Raw genomic sequence first — 24,393 nt, forward strand, 5'->3', positions numbered from 1 at the left:
GAGCAGGGTCAGTCTATGCATGCTAAGAGAATCAGAAAGGGAAGAGGCGACATTTAAATATTTGCTAGAAGGAGGTGGTCCCATTGATAAGATGTCTTCCTCTATAGCTGGGTGTAAGAATAGCCACTATTGGAAATGCCCACGGAGGAGGGTATCTCCAGCAGAGAGTCAGGTTTCAGTTAAGGCAAGATTTGGAGGTGAGTTCTCAGTCATAGTTTCAAATAATTGGAGGGCTTGTTTAATCTGTGGACTAGAAGTTCCTAGAAATTCAGTGAAATGATTTGGAAAGAGGTAGGAAGTGAAGTTTAAGACTGGGTCAAGGACAGGAAACTTAAGTGTTGATTAATGAAAACAGGGATGAGTGACAAGGTGAATTTAATCCTGACAGCCTCTTTGAGGATGAGAGGCACCTGGCTCACCTGGGTGGGGTGAAAAGGCATCTCCCCACCCCCATCCAGGCCACCAAGTAGCACCCTTGGCTTTGGGCACACCTCACTCAGCTTGAATTCCTGTCACTCCCAGTATCTCCCATTTCTGTTTACTAGGTTTCTATTCATCTTGATAACCCCACAGTCCCTGCTCTTCAGAAAAAAGGCATTTTGGACATATAACCTATAATTCTTATATTCTAGATTGCTTTTCTATAAAAGTTAATCATGCATTCCTCATGGTGCTTAAAATGCCCTTATAAGAATTTCCTTGCAGATCCAGGATAATTGGCAAAGAAGTTACTGAAGGTGGTAGACTATAGAAAACTTGGGTCTGAATGTTGTAGGAGTCCTTTGCAGAATTTCCTTTGCTATTTGAAATGTAAATTTATCCTACCTATAAAGGCAAATTCAATTTCAATACAAAAAGAGAATTATTTTCTAGGTGCAAACTTACCATCTCTTTGATGCCCCCTACTGTGGTATCCTGTTAACCACAGAAATATATCAAAACCTGGAAGCAATCAGCAAAGCTTTAGGTTTCTAGAAGAATGATTTTCAAAGCCTGGCTCATTCTTCTAAAAAACTAAAAAAATAATAATAATAAAATTAAAAAATCCTTACTTAACTCACTGGGTTATAAAATGTTTTTGTGAAAGACTTTGCAAAAGAGTTTCAATCAAAAGTCAGAAGCTCATTAAACCTTTTTTTTTCTTGAGTCTTAGTGTACAGTACATTAAAATGCATAAGAACAGGCAACACATGAAGCTTTGTTCTTGAACAACCCCCTGGATGTCTGTAGATTTGATACTTAAAATTACCTTAATTCAAGGCTGGAAAGACTTTCTTCTTGTTTCAAAGCCCTTCCATATCAGCCTCTTACCAACATGTCTTAAGATAATAAGATGACAAATGCAATAGAAACGAAGGAGGGGTGGGGGTAATTAGCATTTCAAAGCAATTTCTCTTTCTAAAGAGCCTAAAATTTTTTTATAAAATATTATTTTAAGACAAATTATCAGCCTCACAAATTCTGATATTGGCCAAGAAGGTTACCCTTAAAAAAATTTGGGGGAAAACTTCCAAAAATCTTCTTCTGACCTCATTTAAAATGTATTATTATTATATATGCTTCAAATCCACCAAGATTTTAAAATAAATTTACTCGTATAACATTGATTATAGGACTGTGCCATACTTGGGGGACTTTGTACAAATGTGGAATGTGGCTTAATGTCTTTCAAGAGATTGTTCTCAACAATAACAATTTTGTGGGTTTTAATACTCCGTTGGTAGTTTTGCCTAGCTTCCTATAAGAAAAAATAAAATTTATTGTTGCTAAAAGTTTAGTAGCATCTTATATAGCGTAGAAAAGGAATTTTGAAGAAACTAAGTAAGTATAACATAACCTTTTTAAGTTCCAACTATGAATAAGCTACTTAGAAGTTTGTGGATAGTGGGTTTTTGAGAACTGGAAAGAATTTTTGCTGGTGAGTAGTAAAGCAGTCATTCACATTTGGATATAAATGAGAAAATGTAGCCTATCCTAAACTTAAAACTTGCCATATTTTTCTTGGTGGTGGGAGGGAAGGGCTAAATATTCTCTATTATTTAAAATAATTTTGAAGCTATTTTTTGGGTGCTTTCAAAGAAAAGCTACATACAAAGTTTGCATGATTGAGCTTAATGCTACAGTGAGGAAAATGCCAATCAGCAAAGAATACTCCACTTCTCTAAAAACTAGAAATCCAAATCAAACCTAGGGCAGCATGACGCAGGCCTGGGAACTCTGTTCTGGCTTGGTATAAGGACACGTTAGATGTAAAGGATCGGTGTGGGGTCTATTTCTGACTGTATTTAGGAGATTTTCCAAAAAAATTCTCAAGAATTTGTGTGGTTGGAAATGCAATCCCATTAAGGATTTAACATTATCCCTTTGGGGAAGAGAAGAAATTTCATGTCTTTAACTATAGCTCTTAGATAGATTCTTCTGTGTAGCATTTGACAGCTTCCATATTGCTTCCATATGCATTATCTAATTTGATCATGACTAAGCTGTTCACCAAATAGGTTAGATAAGAAGAACATAATAAAAATAAGTTTTTTAATTTTTAAAATTTTTATTTTAATTCCAGTTAGTTAACATGCCATGTTATATTAGTTTCAGGTGTATAATATAGTGATTCAACATTTCCATTCATCATCCAATGCTCATCACAGCAAGGGCTTTTCTTAATCCCCATCACCTATTTCACCCATCCCCCCACTGCTCTCCCCTCTGGTAACCATCAGTTTGTTCTCTATAGTTAAGAGCCTGTTTCTTGATTTGTCTCTTTCTCTTCTTTTTTCCCCTTTCTTTGTTTCTTAAATTCTACATATGAATGATATCATATAGTATTTGTCTTTCTCTGACTGACTTAGCTCCCTAAGCATTATACTTTCTAGTTCCCATGTTGTTGCAAATGGCAAGATTTCATTCTTTTTTATGAATGAATAATATTCCATTGTATATACGTGCCACATCTTTATCTATTCATCTATCCATGGATACTTGAGCTGCTTCCATAATTTGTAAATAATGCTGCAATAAACATAGGAGTGCATATATCCTTTCGAATTAGTGTTTTCGTATTCTTTGAGCAAATACCCAGTAGTGTGATTACTGGTCATAGGGTAGTTCTATCTTTAATTTTTTGAGGAAGCTCTGTACAATTTCTACAGTGGCTGCACCAGTTTGCATTCCCACTAACAGCGCACGAGGTTTCCTTTTTCTACACATCCTCACAAACACTTGTTATTTCTTTAGAAAATAGATTTTAGATTAAATTAGATTTAGATTTAGATTTTAGTTTTAGATTTTAGCCATTTTGAGAGGTGTGAGGTAATATCTCATTGTAGTTTTTTTCCCCCAATCTCCACATACATCAAAGTATATTCTTTTTCTTAAATTTAAATTCAATTAATTAACATATAATGTATTATTTGTTTCAGGGGTACAGGTTTGTGATTCATCAGTCTTATATAACACCTAGTGCTCATTACAACACATACCCTCCCCAATGTCCATCACCTAGTTACCCTATCCCTCAACCCCCCTCCCCTCCAGCAACCCTCAGTTTGTTTCCTAAGATTAGAGTCTCTTATGGTTTGTCTCCCTCTCTGGTTTCGTCTTGTTTCATTTTTTCCTCTCTTCCACTATGATCCTCTGCCTTATTTCTTAAATTCCACATATCAGTGAGATCATATGATAATTATCTTTCTCTGATTGACTTATTTTGCTTAGCATCTCACTGTAGTTTTGATTTGCATTTCCCTGATGATGAGTGATACTGAGCATCTTTTCATGTGTCTGTTGGCCACCTGTATGTCTTCTTTGGAGAAATGTCTGTTCATGTCTTCTGTCCATTTTTTAATTGGATTATTTGATTTGGTGTGTTGAGTTATATAAGTTCTTTATATATTTTGAATACTAACCTTTTATTGGATATGTCATTTGGAAATACCTTTTCCCATTTAGTAGGTTGTCTTTTAGTTTTGTTGATTGTTTCCCTTGCTGTGCAGAGGTTTCTATTTTTATGTAATCTCAATAGTTTATTTTTGCTTTTGTTTCCCTTGCCTCGGGAGATATATCTAGAAAAATGTTACTACGGCTGATGTCAGAGAAATTATTGTCTGTGCTCTTTTCTAGGATTTTTATAGTTTTAGCTCTTGCATTTAGGTCCTTAATCCATTTTGAGGTTTTTTTTTTTTGTCTGTGGATGTTATAAAAAAGTGGTCCAGTTTCATTCTTTTGCATGTAGCTGTCCAGTTTTCCCAACACCATTTGTTGAAGAGACTGTATTTTTCCATTGCATATTCTTGGCTCCTTTGTCAAAGATTAATTGACCATATTAATTGTGGGTTTGTTTCTGGGCTTTCTATCCTATTCTATTGATCTATGTGTCTATTTTTGTACTGATACCATACTGTTTTGGTTACTACACCTTTGTAGTATAACTTGAAATCTGGAATTGTGATACCTCCAGTTTTGCTTTTCTTTTTCAAGATTGCTTTGGCTATTTGGAGTCTTTTGTGGTTCCATACAAATTTTAGGATTGTTTGTTCTAGTTCTGTGAAAAATGCTATTGGTATTTTGAAAGGGATTGCATTAAATGTGCAGATTACTTTGGGTAGGATGAACATTTTAACAATATTTGTTCTTCCAATCCATGAGCATGGATTATCTTCACTTTCATCTTCTTGGTTAAGTTTATTCCTAGGTATTTTATTATTTTTGGTGCAATTGTAAATGGGATTGTTTTCTTTTCTTTTCTTTCTTTTTTTTAGATTTTATTTATTTATTTGACAGAGAGAGAGAGTGGCAGACAGAGGGAGAGTGAGAAGCAGGCTCCCCACTGAGCAGGAAGCCCGACGTGGGGCTTGATCCCAGGACCCTAGGATCATGACCTGAGCCAAAGGCAGATGCTTAACCGACTGAACCACTCAGGCGCCCCCGGGATTGTTTTCTTAATCTCTCTTTCTGCTGCTTCATTATTAGTGTATATAAATGGAACAGATTTTGTATCCTGTGACCTTACTGAATTCATTTATCAGTTCTAGTAGGTTTTTGGTGGAGTTTTTAGGATTTTCTATATATAATATCAGGTCATCTGCAAATAATGAAAGTTTTACTTCTTCCTTATCAATTTGGATGCTTTTTATTACCTTTTCTTGTCTGATTGCTGTGCCTAGAACTTCCAGTACTATGTTGAATAAAAGTGGTGAGAGTGGACATTCTTGTCTTTTTCCTGACTTTAGGTGAAAAGCTCTCAGTTTTTCACCATTGGGTATAATGTTAGCTGTCAGTTTTTCACATATGGCCTTTATTCTGTTGAGGTATGTTCCCTTTAAACCTACATTGTTGAGGGTTTTTATCATGAATCGGTGTTGTACTTTGTCAAATGCTTTTTCTGCATCTATTGAAATGATCATATGGTTTTTATCCTTCTCTTATTGATGTGATGTATCATTTTGATTGTTTTCAACTATTGAACCACACTTACATTCCAGAGATAAATCCCACTTGATCTTGGTGGATCATTTTTTAAATGTATTGTTGGATTTGTTTTGCTAATATTTTGTTGAGGATTTTTGCATCTATGTTCATCAGAGATATTGGCCTGTAATTCTCTCTCTCTCTCTCTCTTTTTTTTTTTGTAATGTCTTTACCTGGTTTGGGTATCGGGGTAATGCTGGTCTCATAGAATGAATTTGGAAGTCCTCTTCTATTTTTTGGAATAGTTTGACAAGAGTAAGTATTAACTCTTTTTTAAATGTTTGGTAGAGGGGGGCGCCTGGGTGGCTCAGTCGTTAGGCGTCTGCCTTCGGCTCAGGTCATGATCCCAGGGTCCTGGGATCAAACCCCGCGTCAGGCTCTCTGCTCAGCGAAAAGCCTGCTTCTCCCTCTCCCACTCCCTCTGCTTGTGTTCCCTCTCTCGCTGTGTCTCTGTCAAATAAATAAATAAAATCTTAAAAAAAAATAACATAAATGTTTGGTAGAGGGACACTGTGTAGCTCAGTTGATTTTGTTGGGGAATCTCTGTGCCTCCTGGGTCTGGATTTGTTTCCTTCCCCAAATTCAGGAAGTTTTCAGCTATTATTTCTTTAAATAAATTTTGTGTCCTCTTTTCTCTCTCTTCTCCTTCTGGGATCCCTATAATGTGAATGTTATTACACTTGATGGTGTTGCTGAATTCCTTAAGTCTATTCCCATTTGCATAATTTTTTTCTCACCTGCTCATCTTGATTACTTTCCATTACTCTGCCCTCCAGGTCTCTGATCTGTTCTTCTGCTTCCTCTAGTCTACAATTTCTTCCATCTAGTGTATTTTTAAATTTCATTTATTGTGTTCTTCACCTCTGATTAGTTCTTTTTTTCTTTGTTAAGAGTCTTGCTGATGTCCTCCACTCTTCCCTCAAGTCCAGTGAGTATCTTTATGATCATAATTTTAAATTCTGCATCAGGCATATTCCTTATCTCCATTTTGCTTAGGTCTTCTGCTGTGATTTTTGTCCTGTTCTTTCATTTGGGACATATTCCTTGTCTCCTCATTGTGTCTAACTCTCTGTCTGCTTCTCTGTGTTGAGACAGTCAGCTAGGTCTCCTGCTCTTGAAAGCAGTGGTCTTATGAAGAAGAAGTCCTGTGGTGCCCTGCAGTGCAATGTGCCCTGTTCACTGGAATCTAGTGCTTCAGGGGTGTCTCCTCCGTGTGTTGCATGTGCCCTACTGTTATGGCTGAGCCACTTTTTCCTTCAATCCAGTCGTCTGCAGTGGCTCTCTACCTGTTGTAGGCAGTGTTTGGTCCCTGTGGTGTTAGTGGGCCAGTCTGGGGCTGCCTTAGGTTTGAGTTGAGTCAGACCAGGTGTTTGCCAAAGATGCAGTAGCACCAAACTGCAGGGCACTTTCCCCGTGTTGTCCCCTGAAAAGCTTTCATTGGTGTGCAAAGCCTGCTGTCATACCAGTTGTCTGCCTTCAGCCCACTTCTGGTGTCTACGTCTGACTGGTATGTGTGGTTATCGTCTCCTCTCTCCAGGGCAGGAGTCACTTTGGAGTGGTGCTGGGCACTAAAGGAGCGGCTTGCACACTGCCAGGCCTGTGGCACCACCCAGGATGGGCTCCAGCGAAAAGCATATTGGAGGGAGCGGATCTGCAACATGTGGGGAAGGGGAGTGTTGGGGAGGGAAGTGGTGTTAGCAAGGTTTGGGCCACTGGTCCTCTGCAGAAGTGGTCCTGCAGCTCTGGGACTGAGGCAGTCTTGACTGAAGAGAGTGGATCCACCAAAACAGAGCACAGAGGGGAACGGGGGATGAGGGGGCAGTGTTAGCAAGTTAGGTAGTATCAGCACCAGCAGGGTTCCTGCAGGTGGCCATGTGTTTATGCTGGGGGGCAAGGGAGGGAAATGGCGCCTGCCAGCTCCTTTATTCCTGGAGAAGTCTTCCAAGAACTCTGTCCCTTTGGGACATGCTCTAAGATGAGTAAACTGTTCTCCCTCCTGTGTGCCCCAGGCAGTTTTCAAACTGCTTCTTCTATGCTGTATCTCTGTTGGCTGTTTTTTTGTATTATCTCTTTTTTATTTTATTTAAATTCAATTAATTAACTTATAATGTATTATTTGTTTCAGGGGTACAGGTCTGTGATTCATCAGTCTCATATAATACCCAGTGCTCATTACAACACATACCCTCCCCAATGGCCATCACCCAGTTACCCCATCCCTCCATTGTGTTGTCTTTTTAAAGATGGGGACTCAGTTTCCTTTTGACCTTCTGGTTCTCCCAAAACCAATCCCATTGATTTTTAAAATTTCAGGTTTTAAGTCCTGCTGGTTGTAGGAACTCACAATATTAGGACCCTCTGGTTTTCAAAGCCAAATGTTATGGGGATTCATCTTCCTATACAGGCTCATCTGTGTAAGGGTCTGCTTCTCTCCCCTCTCCAAGACCATGGTGTCCCTCCCTCCCACAGACAGTCCTGCAGGTCCATTTAGCTTTTAACTGTGTCTCCGCCCTTCTTTCCCCTTTCAATGTGGCCGCTTCTCTATATTTAGTTGTCGAGTTTATTCTGCCTGTTTTCAGGTTATTTTCTGGGTTATTTGCTGGTGTGAGTGTTATCTAGTTTTTACCTATGGAATAAGATGAACTTAGGGTCCTACTCTGATATACTCATTTTCATTGTTTTTGAATCTAAGAAATATTAAGATGTTTAAAGGCCACGAAGAAGATGCCAAATGTAAAGGGAGACATTAAAAATACAGAAAAAGTGAAATAGAATAACCCAATGATTAAGACTCCAAGGCTTTGCACATACTGTTCCTCTCTTACCACAGACTCCCTTCCATTTACTCCATCAGGCCATCTACCACTTATTCAGGTCTCAAATCAGAAATCATGTCCTGCAAAAAAATCTTACAGAATCCCCACTCTGTATTTCCAAAGCGACTGAAACTTATCCTACTGTATTTAATGACATTGTGGATTTGTTAGACTCCCTCACTAAAGACCAAGTCTGATTAATCCTTGTAGCCCCAACCTGAGGCCGAAGACTTGGTTCACATAGTAGGAGGTTCTCAATTAATGTTTGCTGAATAAATGCTTTAAAGATAGAGATGGTCATGCAACCATAAAATCAGGATGGAATCTCCTTTTTCTTGAAGGAAAACACTTAAAACCATCATTTCTGTGGTCTTGACCTAACTATGGTAGGAATTCTTATAGCTCCTTTATTATATTTGAAGGCTGAAAGAGAAAGTATAAAAGGAATTAAATACTCTATAATTTAAAACACTAGTTGAGGGACGCCTGGGTGGCTCAGTAGGTTAAGCATCTGCGTTCAGCTCAGGTCATAATCCCAAGGTCCTAGGATCAAGTCCCACATGGAGCTTCTTGCTCAGAGGGGAGCCTGCTTCTCCCTCTGCCGGCAGCTCCCCCTGCTTGTGTGCTCTCTCTCTTGCTCTCTCTCTCTCTCTCTCTCTCACTCTCTCACTCTCTCTGACATATAAATAAATAAAATCTTAAAATAAAATAAAATAAAATAGTTGATTCCAAAGGTAGTGGGTTGTGGAAGGCAGCCGTTTCAAATCAGAAATGTAATCAGAAAATATGCTCTTTTTCTTTATGGCTTTAGATTTACTGTCCCAGAGAATTAATGTTTGTTTTAGAAAATATATTATTAATATAATTATTATATTATATATAATATATATATTTTTATATATAATAATAATTATATTATATATAATATACTCACATTTCACGTGGGTCAGGAACCACAGCATGGCTTAGTTGAGTCCTCTTGGTCAGGGTCTCTCACAAGGCAACCATCAAGATGCTGGGCTGTACAGATCTTCCTTGACTATAGTGGGATCACATCCCAATAAACCCACTGTAAATTAAAAATACCATTATGTCAAACATGCATTTAATACAACCAACCTACGAAACATCATAGCTTAGCCTACCTTAAAATGTGTTCAAAACACTTACATTAGCCTAGAGTTGGGCAACATCATCCAGCACAAAGCCTATTTTATAATAAAGTGTTGAACATATCATGTAATTTATCGAGTACTGTACTGAAAGTGAAAAACAGCATGGTTGTGTGGGTAAGAATGGTTGTAAGTGTATTGGTTGTCTACCCTTGTGATCGCCTGGCTGACTGGGAGCTTCAGTTTACTGCCACTGCCCAGTATCATGAAAAAGCATGGTCCTGCAGATTGCTAGCCCTGGAAAAGATTAAAATTAAAAATTCGAAGTATAGTTTCTACTGAATGTGTGTGTATTGCTTCTTTACCATTGTAAAGTGAAAAAATCGTAAGTAAAACCATCGTAAGTTGGGGACTGTCTGTATTTATCTCAAAGATCAGCTGAAGGAAGAATGTGTTTCCAAGCTCACTCATCTGGTTGTCCGCAGGAGTTAGCTTCTTGTGGTCTATTTCACTGAAGGCCTCAGTTCTCTGCAGACTGTTGCCTCAAGGCCTCCCTCAGTTCCTTGCCACGTGGGCTTTTTTGTAGGGTATCTCTCACAACATGGCAGCTGCCCTCATCAGAATGAACAAGTGAGGGCGCCTGGGTGGCTCAGTTGGTTAAGCGACTGCCTTCGGCTCAGGTCATGATCCTGGAGTCCTGGGATCGAGTCCCACATCGGGCTCCCTGCTCAGCAGGGGGTCTGCTTCTCCCTCTGCCCTCTTCCCTCTCGTGCTCTCTGTCTCTCATTCTCTCTCTCTCAAATAAATAAATAAAATCTTTAAAAAAAAAAAAAAAAAAAAAGAATGAACAAGTGAGAACCAGAGAGAAAGTGTGAGCAAGATGGAAGTCACAGCCCTTTCTAACCTAATCTTGGAAATGACAGCCCATCATTTTTGCTGTATTTTATTTGTGAGAACCAAGTCACCTTTGGATTCAGAGAGAAGCCCATTCAGTGCTGAGTTTTAGCTTTTTCTCTCCCACACTGTAATTCCACTTTTAAAATTGGCCCAAAGCACCAGTGAAGAGATTTATGTGTATTTGCATAGTTTAACTGGTGATCCTGGGTAAACTGGAGTGGTAGTCTACCCCAGGCCCATGTCTTCCCTAAAGGATACCATGTCCCAGATTTCCTCTCAGTGACCAGCAGTACAAAGAACAGTGCCATAAAGCTGACTAGATGCCCAGAAGAGAACTAAGTGGGCATTTCTTTAGGGAAATGTGAGACTGAACTTCCCTATGATCTCTACAGTGATCTCTGGAAGGGAAGGGGAGGTAGAGGCTTGGACTACAATTTGGCGGCAGAGTTTTTAATGGCTTATGGTTGGGGGAGGGGGTTGAAGTCAGAAGAAAGGTCATCTATGAAAATAAAGAGAGGTGACTAGTAGGGTTAGAGAAATGAAAACAAAGAATATCTGAAATAGCCCTTTTTGAGAATGAGAAAATGAGCTGACTTCAAAAGACAGGATTGTGGGGCACCTGGGTGGCTCAGTCAGTTAAGCATCTGTCTTTGGCTCAGGTCATGATCCCAGGGTCCTAGGATGGAGCCTCATGATGGGCGGGGGGAGGGTTGGGTCCCTGCTCAGCAGGGGGGGGGGTCTGCTTTTCCCTCTCCCTCTGCCTCTGCTCATGCTCTCTCTCACTCTCTCAAATAAATAAAATCTTTAAAAAAAAAAAAAAGGATTGTTGGGAGGTATGGCGAGTCATACTGAGCTGGTGCCAGTCAGTTGCTAGGATGGCAGTTTGCCCAGTGGCTTGATTCTCTTGAGCCAGGCTCAGACCCAGGTACAGATTTATAACAGTTGGTGTCACCTCAGTGTTTTCTCTCTTACTGGGTTACCAACTCACTACAATTTGCCCAACTGGTTATAGATTTTTGCATCTATTTTCTCCACCTATAAAATGGAGAAATAAGGGGCCTGTCACTAGACCAAGAGAGCCTCTGCACTCCAGGATTGTGTTTGATAAGTCTCTTTCTCTCTCATATGGTTATGAGCCCCTTAAAGCTATGGACTATGCATTATGCATCTTTGTGTTTCAAATATCTCAAAATTATGATGGGTAAATGTTTGTGGAATAATGATGGAATGAATTTTAAAGCCTCTGGATTCATCAGATATAGTCTGCGACTTCTTTGCTCCTTCAAACTAAGAAATTGTGAAAAATAGAAAAAACTTAAGAATTAGGGAAGACTTTTTTGGTTTATTAATAAAATGGGAAGAAAAAGAAAAAGATAAGACTGAGTTAGTCTGAAAACCCAACAACTTAAGACCTTAAAAGACAGCCTTCACTTTATAAGAAAAGTAGTTAAATATGTAAAACATTTGGTTGATAAAAACAATGTATGTATATTTATATTCCATTCTTTTCCACAGGGATTTGAAATAACTTTGTGTGTTTGTAGAAAAAAAGTACAATTACTTTAAGATTTTTGTGTAAAACAGTATTATTTACAGTGAGGTATTAAACCCCAAAGAGGGTATTCAGTGGTGGACTGGGAGTTCACAAAACTACAAGATAAATATGGCCTATCTTCCAGAAACAAGAATGTTACGATGCATTTTTCCAGGGGTTGGGGGACGTGGGGAAGGAGTAATTGGAGAGGTAGATTGGGGATAATCACTATTCTAGGAAAGCAAAGCATAAAGAGACTGTGACCATTAATTTTATGTATCAACTTGACGGATCCATAGGGTGTTTAGATATTTGGTCAAATATTACTATTTTTTAAAAAGATTTTATTTATTTATTTGACACAGAGAGAGAGACAGCTAGAGAGGGAACACAAGCAGGGGGAGTGGGAGAGGGAGAAGCAGGCTTCCCGCAGAGCAGGGAGCCCGATGTGGGGCTCCATCCCAGGACCCTGGGATCATGACCTGAGCCAAAGGCAGATGCTTGATGACTGAGCCACCCAGGCGCCCCTGGTTAAATATTATTTTGAGTGTTTCTTTGAAGGTGTTTTTGGATGACATTAACATTTAAATCCTTAGGTGAGTTAAGCAGATTGCTCTCTCTAATGTGGGTAGGCCTTGTCCAGTCAGTTGAAAATCTAGTAGAACAAAAAGGCTGACCCTCCCCTGAGTAAGAAAAGCCTATGTCAGCTAACCACCAACCGATCCAGACACGAGCTAGCCCTGCCAAGATCAGTCATGAAACCCAGCTGAATCCAGCATAGATCCGCTGACCCTAAGCAACACACACCAGTAAGTGAAAATAAATGCTTAGTGTTGTATGCCCCTGAGATGTTCTGGTTGTTATTACGCAGAAATAGCTGACTAATACACATTTATGTATGTCTGTATTGGGTTGACAATATATGTGTATTGCACTGGGTTACAAAAGGTTTAAAAAGCCACCAGTCTAGTAAAGCACTATGTTTCTCCTTCATTCCTTGTTATTTAATGAGGCTTAAAGGAAGTTCATGTCTAGGAGTGGCTTCTTGCAGTATTAGAGAATGAAGGTAAACCCTGAGAAAATATAGCAGAGAGATGAGAAATGAGAGGTGTGCATGAGTGTATGCAAGAGACAGTCAGAGACAGTGAGAGACAGAGAGACTTAATAGCAATAAGGGTCCTATACCAACTACAAGCCCCACGAGCCACAAATTTGGCCCATGCTAAAGAGAATTACATTATTCTGATAACAAGTAATGAAATTAGATCAAGATGTAGCTAAGAGACCCTGTAGCCAGAGGGGAAGGGGGACAAAACATAGCACCATTGGTAACAGTTAATTTTTAAAAACTCCTGTATATATCCAGTAAATTGAGATTCTTCAGGAAAACTGTTTCTTTGTATTGTTATCTCTAGGAATATTTTATTCTAAGTAAAGGACCATTGTATAGATACCAGGTGCCATCTCTTTGGTTTCTTTCTCTTTCTTTGACTTTATTTCTAATCTATACATTTAATAATAATAATTAACACCTGAATACTTACTATATGCCAGTGACTGGGGTGTGTGTGTGTGTGTCATTATGTCTAAATACCAAATTTATAGATCATTCTACACATTATATTTTGATTACTATCTCTAGTCTACAAGAATATATATTAGGAACCCTTAATTTCATGAGCAGCATTTTTTCTAATACATTTTTAAGTTACTTTCTAGGATTATTTCCACAAATGGATTTAGTGTTAGTTTGTTTCCATTTCAGAGGTTGGCATATCTAATCTTATCCCCAAATCTTCAGATTACATCAGAATTTGGATCCTAGACTGATTTTAATGAATATGTGCTTTAAATGCCTTTTCAACTTTAAAAAAATTGATCTATGAATTCTATTTTGTAATTTATAAAACTGAGGGAAAGAAGTGAGTTAGGAAAGGATACTATGTATCAGGGCAGAGTTAAGATGTAAACTTTAAACTTGTCACTGTCTAGTCTTTTCCTTTTTTTAAATTTAGCCAACTAAATCATCACAAAATCATATTTGTATGATCTAGAAATTTAGCAAAACTGTTTAAATCACCTTCCCACTTTTATTATTTGTTTAAAGATTTTATTTATTTATTCGACAGAGAGAGTGAGAGAGTACAAGCAGGGAGGAGGAGTAGGGGGAGAGAGAGAAGCAGGCTTCCCGCTGAGTAGGGAGCCTGACGCAGGGCTCGATCCCAAGACCCTGAGATTATGACCTGAGCCGAAGGCAGACACTTAACCATCTGAGCCACCCAGGCGCCCCACCTTCCCCCTTTTAAAAGTCAGGATATGTGTTCAAATATAATTCTCCCAGGGTGCCTGGGTGGCTCAGTTGGTTGAGTGTCTGCCTTCGGCTCAGGTCAGGATCCCAGGGTCCTGGGATGGAGCCCCGCATTGGGCTCCCTGCTCAGCGGGGAGCTTGCTTCTCCCTCTGCCTCTGCTGCTCCCCCTGCTTGTGCTCTGTCATAAAATAAATAAAATCTTAAAAAAAAAAAAAAGACAGGGAGATTTCAGTCTCCTTTCATAAACAATTCCAGAATTAAAAAAAAACAAACAACCCAACTCTTCAAGAAAATGTCCTTTACTTCTAACTGCAGAATTCATTCACTAAACAAATACTGAGACTCTCATATGCACAGGGATTGTACCAAGTGCTGAGAATATAAATTAAGACACTGTTTCTGTTCTTGAAGCAAAATTCTTTTTATCAGAGGTGCAAATGCCCACAGCTAAGTTATATGCTAAGTAGGAAAGCTGGAATGCAAAAAGTTCTCAAAAGGTTCAGATAAGCGGGGTGCCTGGGTGGCTCAGTCGTTAAGCGTCTGCCTTCGGCTCAGGTCATGATCCCAGGGTCCTGGGATCGAATCCCTCATCAGGCTCCCTGCTTGGCGGGGAGCCTGCTTCTCCCTCACCCTCTACTGTTCCCCCAGCTTGTGCTCTCTTGCTCTCTCTGTCAAATAAATAAATAAAATCTTAAAAAAAAAAAAAAAGTACAGATAAGCTAAAACAAACCAGGTGAAATTAAATGACAATACATTTATATTAATTTGCTTAGGAGGGGAGGGGTTAAAAAAAAAATAAAAAACCTACTGGAGTCTAAGTGGAGACACAGGCTAAACAATAACAAATGTCAAAGACTCAGAGAATAACCCCTGAAACAAATAATATATGTTAATAAAAAAAAAATAAAATAAAAAAAAAGACCCGAATAGAGATGACTCCAGATTTAGTAACATGGGCAGTTGTTGCCAAGAAAGCTTATCTTATTTTATTATTTTTTTAAGATTTTATATTTTTATTTGAGAGAGAGAGAGAGAGCACAAACTGGGGGAGCAACAGGCAGAGGAAGAGGGAAAAGCAGACTCTCCGCTGAACAGGGAGCCCGACCTGGGGCTCCATGGGGTGCTCGATGGGTGGGGTTCAACGCTGGGTTGGATCCCAGGATCCTGGGATCATGACCTGAGCCAAAGGCAGACGCTTAACTGACTGAGCCACTCAGGCGCCCCTGGTCTTTTCAAATATTTAAATGACCAGTTTGACAGAGCTTGTTAGCTACCTTTCAGTACTCATTTCCTCCTTCATCCTTAGCAATGGAACCTTGGTTTTTATGACCTTTCCCAGTCTCCTTTCAAGTTAATGGGCCATGTGACTAAGTTCTGAACATTGATATATCAACACAAATGGCATGCTATACTTCCAGAAAATCTCCTTAAAGAGAAGGGGTGTGGCCTTCTGCCTTTTTTCCTCTAAGTTGGAGTGTGGTCATGATGACTGGCATTCTAACCGCCATCTTGGATTACAAGGGCAAAAGTGACACTCTAGGAAGGTGGAGAGCTGAGATAAAAGCAGCCTGGATCAATGACACTTTCATTGCAGTTGTCGTTTCAGCCCAGGACTGCCTACTTCTGTATATCTTTTACATGAAAAGTAAATTTTCATTTTGTTTAAGACAGTTATTTGGGGTTTCTCTTAGATGTAGTTGAACTTTGGGTACAAAAAAACAAAAAAACAAAAAAAGGAAAGAAAAAGAGAAAAAGGAAAAAGAAAGAAGAGGTTTTCTAGGACTTAAACATCTTAAAAAATGAAATGATCTTTGTGTTGTAGTTTCCTATCTCTGTATCTGTTTAAATGGAGGTTGTAAGACCATTTTCAGAAATGGTAGCTATGGGGGGAGGGGAGGGCATTGCCAGACCTCTAAAATTATATGATCCCAACCCCACTCCACCTTGAGGATCAGTGGCTCTAAAAAAACAAAACAAACAAAACAAAAACATGGAGCTCCCCCTTGTTGTGAATATGTTTGGGCCCTCCCCACCAGACTGGGCTCAATGTTGCACAGCATCACCTGACTGTTTTGGAGTTAAAGGGCACTTCTACTATAATAATGAAGAACAACCAAAAAGCAAATCAATAAACTTTTCAGCAAAATTGTTGTCATAAAGAAAATCATTATAAGCCTGGATGATATGAATAAAATAGAACATCTGTTGAAGTCCTTCCTGTGTGCCTAGTGTAGCTGGTGAATTAAGGTGTAGTCCACAATTACTGCCCCGCTTAAATTTTTTCTTTTTTTTGTAAAACGGATAATACCCCTATCCTCTTTCCACCTTTCCTCTTCCATTCTACTTCTCAACTTCTAGTAGGTGGAATTTTACATTATTTTTAAAATTATACTTATCTGTGTTTTGTCTATTGATTCTTTAAACATTTATTTCCTTGAAACAGTAATACATACACATGGCAAAAGATACCAACTGTGAATGGAATACATGAGATAAAATCCCCCTTCCATCTCAGACAGGGACATCCCCTCCCCAGCAGTAAAGTTTCTTATATACTCTTTCAGAAACACTCTCAGCATGTACAGGCAGCTATAGTTATTCATGTGTGTGTGTTAAAAAGGAGATATATACATACTGCCATGGTTTGGATGCTGGTTTTGTTCAATTCAGCAAGCATTTATTAAACACCTACTATATACACAGACCTAGATAACCTTTGTTCTCTCTTTTCCTTAACATAAAGTTCCAGCTGTATATATCCATCTGATAATAGGGAAGAAATAATTGCACTCGGTACTTCAACTTTTGAAATATTACATACATACTTTTGCCTATAACTCTAGAGCTACATTGCTCTAAGACACTTAGTTCCATTTTTTTCCTTTTATTATCCGTATGAGTACTTTTCTGGAGTAGGTTCATTATTAGTTGTTCCCATTTCCTTAAAGGACTTCTTCACTTCTCAGTCCACTGCAGTTTGGTTCTTTGGCCCATGATCCCAGTAAAAGTGGTCTTTCCAAGATCATTCATGTTCTCTTACTTGCCGAAGCATTGTACGTACTGGAGCCTTGTCTTTAATTACTGACTTCTCTGCTGTCCTGGTGATCCTTTCTCTTTAGATCTCTCTATACCTCTGGTTTCAGGAAGTTACACTCTCCTTAGTTCTCTTATTTCTTTCTCTATTTATGCTCAGCCTCTTTTATGCATTTCTTTTCCTCTGTATGGCCTTTCAATTTTTGTGTCCATCTGCTTTTCATTCTCAGCTCATTATACTTCTCATTTTACATCCTCTTCTTGCATGATCTACTTAGGTCTCATGACCTTAGTTAGCTACAAGCAACTGGTAACAAATCCCTCTCTGCACCCTTGATCTTAATTATATATCCAACTGCATGCTGGTATCTCCCTATTGAGAACCCAACATATCTGGAAATGAATTCATTCTCCTTGTCCCTCAAATTGGTAAGTCTTCAGTATTCACCAACTCTGTTGTTGACACAATCCACCCAGACATTCAAGCCAAAATCCTGGTATCAGCTTAGACTCCTCCATTCCCTCTTCCTTTGCATATTCAACCAATCCCCAAAATTTGCTCATTTTACCTAATTATTTATATCTGTCCCCAATTCTATTCTTGTTACCACTGCCATAACTTAAACCTCATAATTTCTTAACTAATTTAACAGTCTAACTGATTTGCCACATTCAATTTTTATCTAAAATACCAATTGAACTAAATCACTCTCTTGCTTAGATCCCTCTGATCCTTTTCCATTATCTATAAATTGCTTAACCCTTTGAACACTATCAAGGCCTTTATGTGGTTCAGTCCTTGCCTAACTCTCTAGGCCCATTCTGAGTTCACTTCATGCTCCAGGAATACAAAATTATTTGTAGCTCCTTGACATAACACAATTCAAGATTCTTTGCATTTCCCATACTGTTTCCTTTCTTTTTTTTTTTTTTAAGATTTTTTTATTTTTAAGCTACCTCCACACCCAACATGGGGGGCTTGAACTCACAACCCTGAGATCAAGAGTTGCATGCTCTACTGACTGAGCCAGCCAAGCACCCCCCATACTATTTTCTGTACCTGGAATGCTCAATATTTTCCTCATACTTTTTATGTCCTATTTGAGAAATAATTTGACTACCCAAAGTTATAAAGACAATAAACCATGGTATTTTTCTAAAAGCACTATTGTTTTACCTTTTAAGTCCATAATCTATTGAGTTTTGTTTTGCTTTTGTTTTTAGTATGAGTAGGCATCAAGGTTTTTTACTTTCCACATAGACATTCAATTGACCCAGGAACATTTATTAAAGCAACCATTGTTTTCTCCACATTAGTACAGTGTCACCTTCGCATAAAAAAAATGTTCACATGAGTTCTATTCAGTTCCATTGGTCTATTTTCTAACACCTGGTAGTATAAATCCTCCAACTTTGTTCTTCCTCCAGATTATATTGACTGTTCTTTTTTTTTTTTTTAAGGTTTTATTTATTTATTTATTTGACAGAGAGACACAGCCAGAGAGGGAACACAAGCAGGGGTAGTGGGAGAGGGAGAAGCAGGCTTTCCGTGGAGCAGGGAGCCAGCCCGACCTGCGGCTCGATCCCAGGACCCTGGGATCATGACCTGAGCCGAAGGCAGATGCTTAACCGACTGAGCCACCCAGGCAACCCTGTCTTGGCTGTTCTTGATCTTCTGAATTTCCATTTAAATTTCAGCTTGTCAAATGACACACACACAATCTGCTGGGATTCTTTTTTTTTTTTTTTTTGACAGACACAGCGAGAGAGGGAACACAAGCAGGCAGAGGGAGAGGGAGAAGCAGGCTTCCCGCAGAGCAGGGAGCCCGATGCGGGGCTCGATCCCAGGACCCTGGGATCATGACCTGAGCCGAAGGCAGACGCTTAATGACTGAGCCACCCAGGCGCCCCTCTGCTGGGATTCTAATAGGGATCAGACTAAATCTACTGATCAACTGGGGAAGACTGACATTTTTACAATATTGAATCTTCCAATCCATGAGCATACTGTATCTGACCAGTTATTTGGGTCTTCTCTAATTTCTTTGAATATAATTTTCAGTATAGAGTTCTTATACACCTTTCATTAAGATTTATTCCTATGTGCTGTATGTTAGGTGGTGCCCCTAATATATCAGGTCCTAATCTCTGGAACCTATAAATGTTACCCTATTTGGAAGAAGGGTCTTTGCAGATGTGATTAAGGCTTTTGAGACAAGGAGATAATCCTAGATCATCCAGATGGATCCTAATGCGATCAGTGTCTTTATATAATAGAGGAAGAGGAAAATTCATAACACACATAGAAGAGAAGGCAATGTGAAGATGGAGACAGAGATTGGGGAGATGCTGCTTCAAACCAAGGAATGCTAGCAGACACCAGAAACTGGAAAAGGCAGGGAACAAATTCTCCCTAAAGCCTCTGGAGGGAGTGCAGCCCTGCTCACACCTCGATTTCAGACTTCTGTCTCCAGAAGTATGACAGGAGTTTGTTTTAAGCCACTGAGTTTGTGGTAATTTGTTACAGCTGTCATAGAAAGCTAATACACTAGATATTTGATATTTTTGATGCATTCATATGTTACCACTTTTAAAAATTCATTTTCTAATTGTTTAGTGCTAGTATTTTAAAACATAATTGACCTTTATATACTGACTGTATCCAGCAACTTGCTAAATTCATTATTAATACTAAAGGTTTACAGATTATCTTATATACAGACTATCATGCTTTTTCCAAATAACAAATTTATGTATTTCTTTCCAATCCTTATACTTTTGGGGGGCACCTGGGTGGCTCAGCCAGGTAAGTGTCTGCCTTCAGCTCAGGTCATGATCTTGGGGTTAAGCCCAGAGTCAGGTTCCCTGCTCAGCGAGGAGTCTGCTTCTCTATCTCCCTCTGCCCCTCCCCAACTCATGCGCACGCTCTCTCTCTCAAATAAATTAAAAACAAAACAAAAACAATCCTTATACATTTTTCCCTTGCCTTTTTGTTGCTGGAATGTCCAGTACAATAGTGAAGTATTTCCTCTTATATCTTTTGATTTTAGAACTATGAGATGTATCATCGATTCCAAATTTAAACTATAATGAAAATAGTAAAAAAAAATTTTAATACAGTCAAAAAGCAGTCAAACAAACAAGATAACAAATATTGTTCTAGTTAACAAATCCAGAGGCCTTTTCTTAAACCCTTCTCATGATTCTGCACCACTGGACATTATTTATTAACCCTTTCTTAAAGCTTTCTTCTTCCTTGACCAGATTCTTTTCCTCTAACCCCTTATAGACATCCCCAGGATTTTCTTCTTAGGTTTTTTCCTTTTTTTATACTGTTCTTATTAACTGTTAGGAAATGATTTTTTTTTTTTTAAAGATTTTATTTATTTATTTGAGAGAGAGAATGAGATACAGAGAGCATGAGGGGGGGAGGGTCAGAGGGAGAAGCAGACTCCCCGCTGAGCAGGGAGCCCGATGTGGGATCTGATCCCGGGACTCCAGGATCATGACCTGAGCCGAAGGCAGTCGCTTAACCAACTGAGCCACCCAGGCGCCCTGTTAGGAAATCATTTTAAGGCTTATTATTCTTCAGAACCAGGCCAGCTTCAGGTGTTTTCCTTCTCTTCAGGGACAAAACAGAAAGAAAAGCCCCCATCCCTGAGGTTCTTCTCCCAAGAGTGGAATGCATTCTTCCTTAATCTGTCCTCTTTGTTGTACTCAAGAAAAGTGTGGAATCTTAAGAGTTTTACTAATAATTAGAAAAAAGTTACAAAAGTCCCCAAATCTTCACAATGTTTTTATCCTTGATCTATATGCAGAAATTCCTTTCAGTAGAAAAGAGGCTGGAAAATGTTGCAAAGTTGGGGAGTTAGCATGCTGGCCAAAAGGCCTCAAAGTGACATTTACTTTTTGTGAATGCACTTAGTTCCAGGTCTGGCCTTTGCATTACAGGACCAGAGATGCTGAATCACGTTCATTAGAGGCTTGTGTATAAAAATGAAAATACCAACGTATTAATTCACAATCAAAAATGTATCTGTTATAGGAAATGGTATTCATTTCATTTGCCCAGGATATTCTCTCGGTGTAGAAAAACTATACAGGAATTAAAATAATATTCAGAACTGTATTTGTTGAGAGAAAGAAATGAATAAAAGGTTTAGTTGTATGAGCTAAGGGAATCATATCAAGCTTCGATAGATCAAACTACTTCCACTATCAGAACAAGATAGGTTTTGTACCTGCTCAGGAGACTTTCCCCTTTAGACAGGGATCCTGCCAAATATTTACTTCCCAGGCTTTTTTTTTTTTTTTTGGTTCAATTCCTGATTGAGACACTCCTGCTTTAGGTATGTTTCTGCTTTCAGTGATTTCTGCTTTGATCCACTCCGCATTGACCTATAATAGAATTCATACACAATTTTTAAGTGTTTGGGAGAATACCTTACCTATAGACCATAAATACTGCTTTGCATTCATTTGCATACTAGCTGTTCACCGGAAGTCCTCAATTCTTACTGCTGAGCAAAAACAATAAGTAATAAAGAAAAAGAATATCATAAATAGCTCCCAATGCCAGGCAGGCTGGCACAGAGCAGACTTCCTCAAATCTGGTGAACGAAAATAAGCAGTTCCCTATTCCTTCTGCCTAATGCAATTCCGAAAAGCATTACAGAGCACATAGCCTGCCAGGCTGGAAACCCTGCCAGAATGCAGCTCTTGCCTCACCTCTACCGGGGGCTCCGCTCTCCCTACAGCTCCGCTCCAAGCCCTGACCACGGGGCAGCGCGGACTGAGGAAGCACCACTGGACAAGGCCCCGGTCGTAATTTTATTTCACCACTGACAACACCCACTTTCTAACTAATGAAACAGTAAAGGCGAAAAATGGATGAAAATAAAGCAAAGGTGAGAAGAGAAAACGGAGAAAAGGTTTTCAACAAAACGCAGCGTCCAGATAATCATGACCGCGTCTGCTACTCTGGGCCTGGAACTCGGAGGGCGCCCGGTCACACAGTCCGGCTCCGCGGCGGGCAAGGGCGCGACACCAGCTCGACGCCGGCGGAGGAGCCGCGAAAGCGAGCAGTCGAACCGCCGCAGGATCTCAAAGGGGCCGCGCTCCCGCCGAGACCTGCCCGGCCGTCCCGACCCGCAACCCTCCGAGAGAGGGGGGCCGCTGCCCTGACTTGGCCCCGCGGTTCGCGCCGGCCCTTTCTCAGGCTGGGCGCGTTCCTTCCGCCCTGAGAGGGCAAAGAGTCCCACGCCCTCGTGTTCGCCTCCGCCCGGGCGCCGGAGCGCCCCCTAGGAAGGAAGCCGGAGAGGCGGCCGCGCCTCTGCGGCGATTTTATTAGCTTGGTTGGGGTTGCCCGGGCTGCCAGCAAGCGGGGCTTCCCCGCCCCTCCCCCTCTACCCCTCCTCCTCCCCCCCCGCCCCTCCCCACCCCGCGGCCGGAACCTCCCTGCGGGGCGGAGTGATACCGGCGGCGGCGAAGAGCGCGGCGCGGCCGACAGGGGCGCCCGGGACTGCGCGGGGCGGGCGGCGGGAGGAGGGGAGAGAGGCGGGGCCGGGGCGGGTAGTTGTGAGGCGACTGCGCTACTGCCGGACCGGGGCGGTTATGGCGGCTCCATATTAACACCCTCCTCCTCCTCCTCTGCCGCCGCCGTCTCCTCCTCCTCCTCCTCTCCCTCCCGCCCGCACTCGTAAGCCATCTCCCCCTTCACCCTGACGCCTACCGCTTCCCCTCACCTTTCCCCCTCCCCTCTTATACCATGCCCGGCATGATGGAGAAAGGGCCCGAGTTACTGGGGAAGAACCGATCGGCCAACGGCAGCGCCAAGAACCCGGCGGGCGGCGGCGGCGGCGGCGGCGCCTCGTCCACCAACGGCGGGCTGCACTACTCCGAGCCCGAGAGCGGCTGCAGCAGCGACGACGAGCACGGTGGTAGCCTCGAACTCCTCCCCGCCAGCCCGCCTGCCCCCCTCCCTCCTCCCCTCCCCCAGCCCCCTCCCCTCGCCGCGCTCCCGCCCTCCCTCCCCTCGGAGCCCGGGCGCTGCGGTAGCCTCGAACTCCCGGTGCAGTGCAGCAGCACCCCCCGCGACCCCCCTCCCCCCGCCCTCCACCCATCCCCCCCCCCCCCCCCCCCCCCCGCTCCCCGCCCCCATCCGCTGCCATCTCCCGGAGTGCCCGGAGTTAATATCTTCCCATCCACCCGCCGCTTCTTTCCTCCCTCCAGCAATTTTTATATTTTATTAAGTGTCTCTTCCTTTTTCTTTTTTTCTTCTCTTTCTTTTCTTTTTCTTTTTTTCTTCTCTTTTCTTTTTTTTTTTTTTCTTTTTGGCATTGCTTTGCAGATGTTGGGATGAGAGTCGGAGCTGAATACCAAGCTCGGATCCCTGAATTTGATCCAGGTAGATATATTTGCTTAAGCAAATCCTGTCTCCCCTTTTCTGGGAATGGTTTAGGGTGGAAGGGGTAGAGGGGCGGCCGAGGTAGGGGTCCGGGTGTGCGGTTGGGAGGGGATGCGGGGCTGGGATGGGCAGGCATCTGGAGGGGAGGCTGTCAGGCTTGGCGGGGCTGTGACACAGGGCGTGTGGGCAGATGTGTGCATTGCAAGGTTAACATGGTTCCTTCGGAGGCCACTTGCCCGGTGGTGGCATCGCCTTTCTATCCCCATGAGCCCGGGGCGAGGTCGGGGAGAGCAGAGGGAGGCGGCCCTCGGCGGATTCGGGGGTCCGAGGCTGGGGAAGGAGCGGCTGCTGGGCCGAGGGCTGGAGGAGAGGGTGTGCGGGCTGCGTGTGGAAGAACCGTGCAAATGTCAGTTGCCATACCGCCGGCCCCCGGGAGCGGAGGGCCGCGCTCCGCAAGGGCGGCGGATGCCGGGGCTGCTGTCATCGGCCGAAGCCGAGGGCGAGCCCTGGCCGACCCGCGCGCACACGGGATTTTCTTTTTTCTTTCTTTTTAGCTAGGTGGTGTAGCATTGGTCGCGACAGCTCTGCGGAGTGTAGGAGCCGCGGAGAGAAAGGGATGGGGGAAGGGGGTGGGGAGAAGCCAGAGGCACACCTCGCCCTCCAGCCAGCCCTAGGAAGTCAGACCACAGGACAGTGGCTGCAGCTGCCAAGGAGACATTTTCTCCCCGAGCAGCCAGGTTCCAGCGTCCTCTGCCAACCCAGCTTGCGGGCTCCCTGTCTACTTTTCTCCAAACAGGCTCTCTGGCGGTCACGGGATTTCAGC

At 41.6% G+C, this 24,393-nt stretch overlaps 1 protein-coding gene and 1 long non-coding RNA gene across 4 annotated transcripts in view; one reads left to right on the top strand and one right to left on the bottom strand.

Moving 5' to 3' along the window:
• LOC116624844 overlaps window positions 1-21,681 on the bottom strand; it is a 34,075-nt gene extending 12,394 nt beyond the window's left edge. Inside the window, exons 1-2 of the long non-coding RNA XR_004297961.1 lie at window positions 21,406-21,681; window positions 9,214-9,348 (exon numbers count right to left, since the gene is read on the bottom strand). This is a non-coding gene — a long non-coding RNA (uncharacterized LOC116624844). The remainder of the gene's footprint in view (window positions 1-9,213; window positions 9,349-21,405) is intronic.
• A 1,077-nt stretch (window positions 21,682-22,758) lies between these two features.
• The window catches only part of RCOR3 (REST corepressor 3), a 54,343-nt gene continuing 52,708 nt past the window's right edge, over window positions 22,759-24,393 (top strand). For 2 of the 3 annotated variants that reach the window (XM_032393072.1, XM_032393073.1), the window contains exons 1-2: window positions 22,759-23,100; window positions 23,514-23,570. In XM_032393072.1, the coding sequence (XP_032248963.1) occupies window positions 22,932-23,100; window positions 23,514-23,570 (226 nt within the window). In that variant the 5' untranslated portion in view covers window positions 22,759-22,931. Of the gene's footprint in view, window positions 23,104-23,513; window positions 23,571-24,393 lie in introns of all 3 variants that reach the window. The other variant, XM_032393071.1, reaches the window with a different exon arrangement.

Source organism: Phoca vitulina, unplaced genomic scaffold, assembly GCF_004348235.1.
Source record: "Phoca vitulina isolate PV1807 unplaced genomic scaffold, GSC_HSeal_1.0 scaffold71, whole genome shotgun sequence".
NCBI classification, from domain to species: domain Eukaryota; kingdom Metazoa; phylum Chordata; class Mammalia; order Carnivora; family Phocidae; genus Phoca; species Phoca vitulina.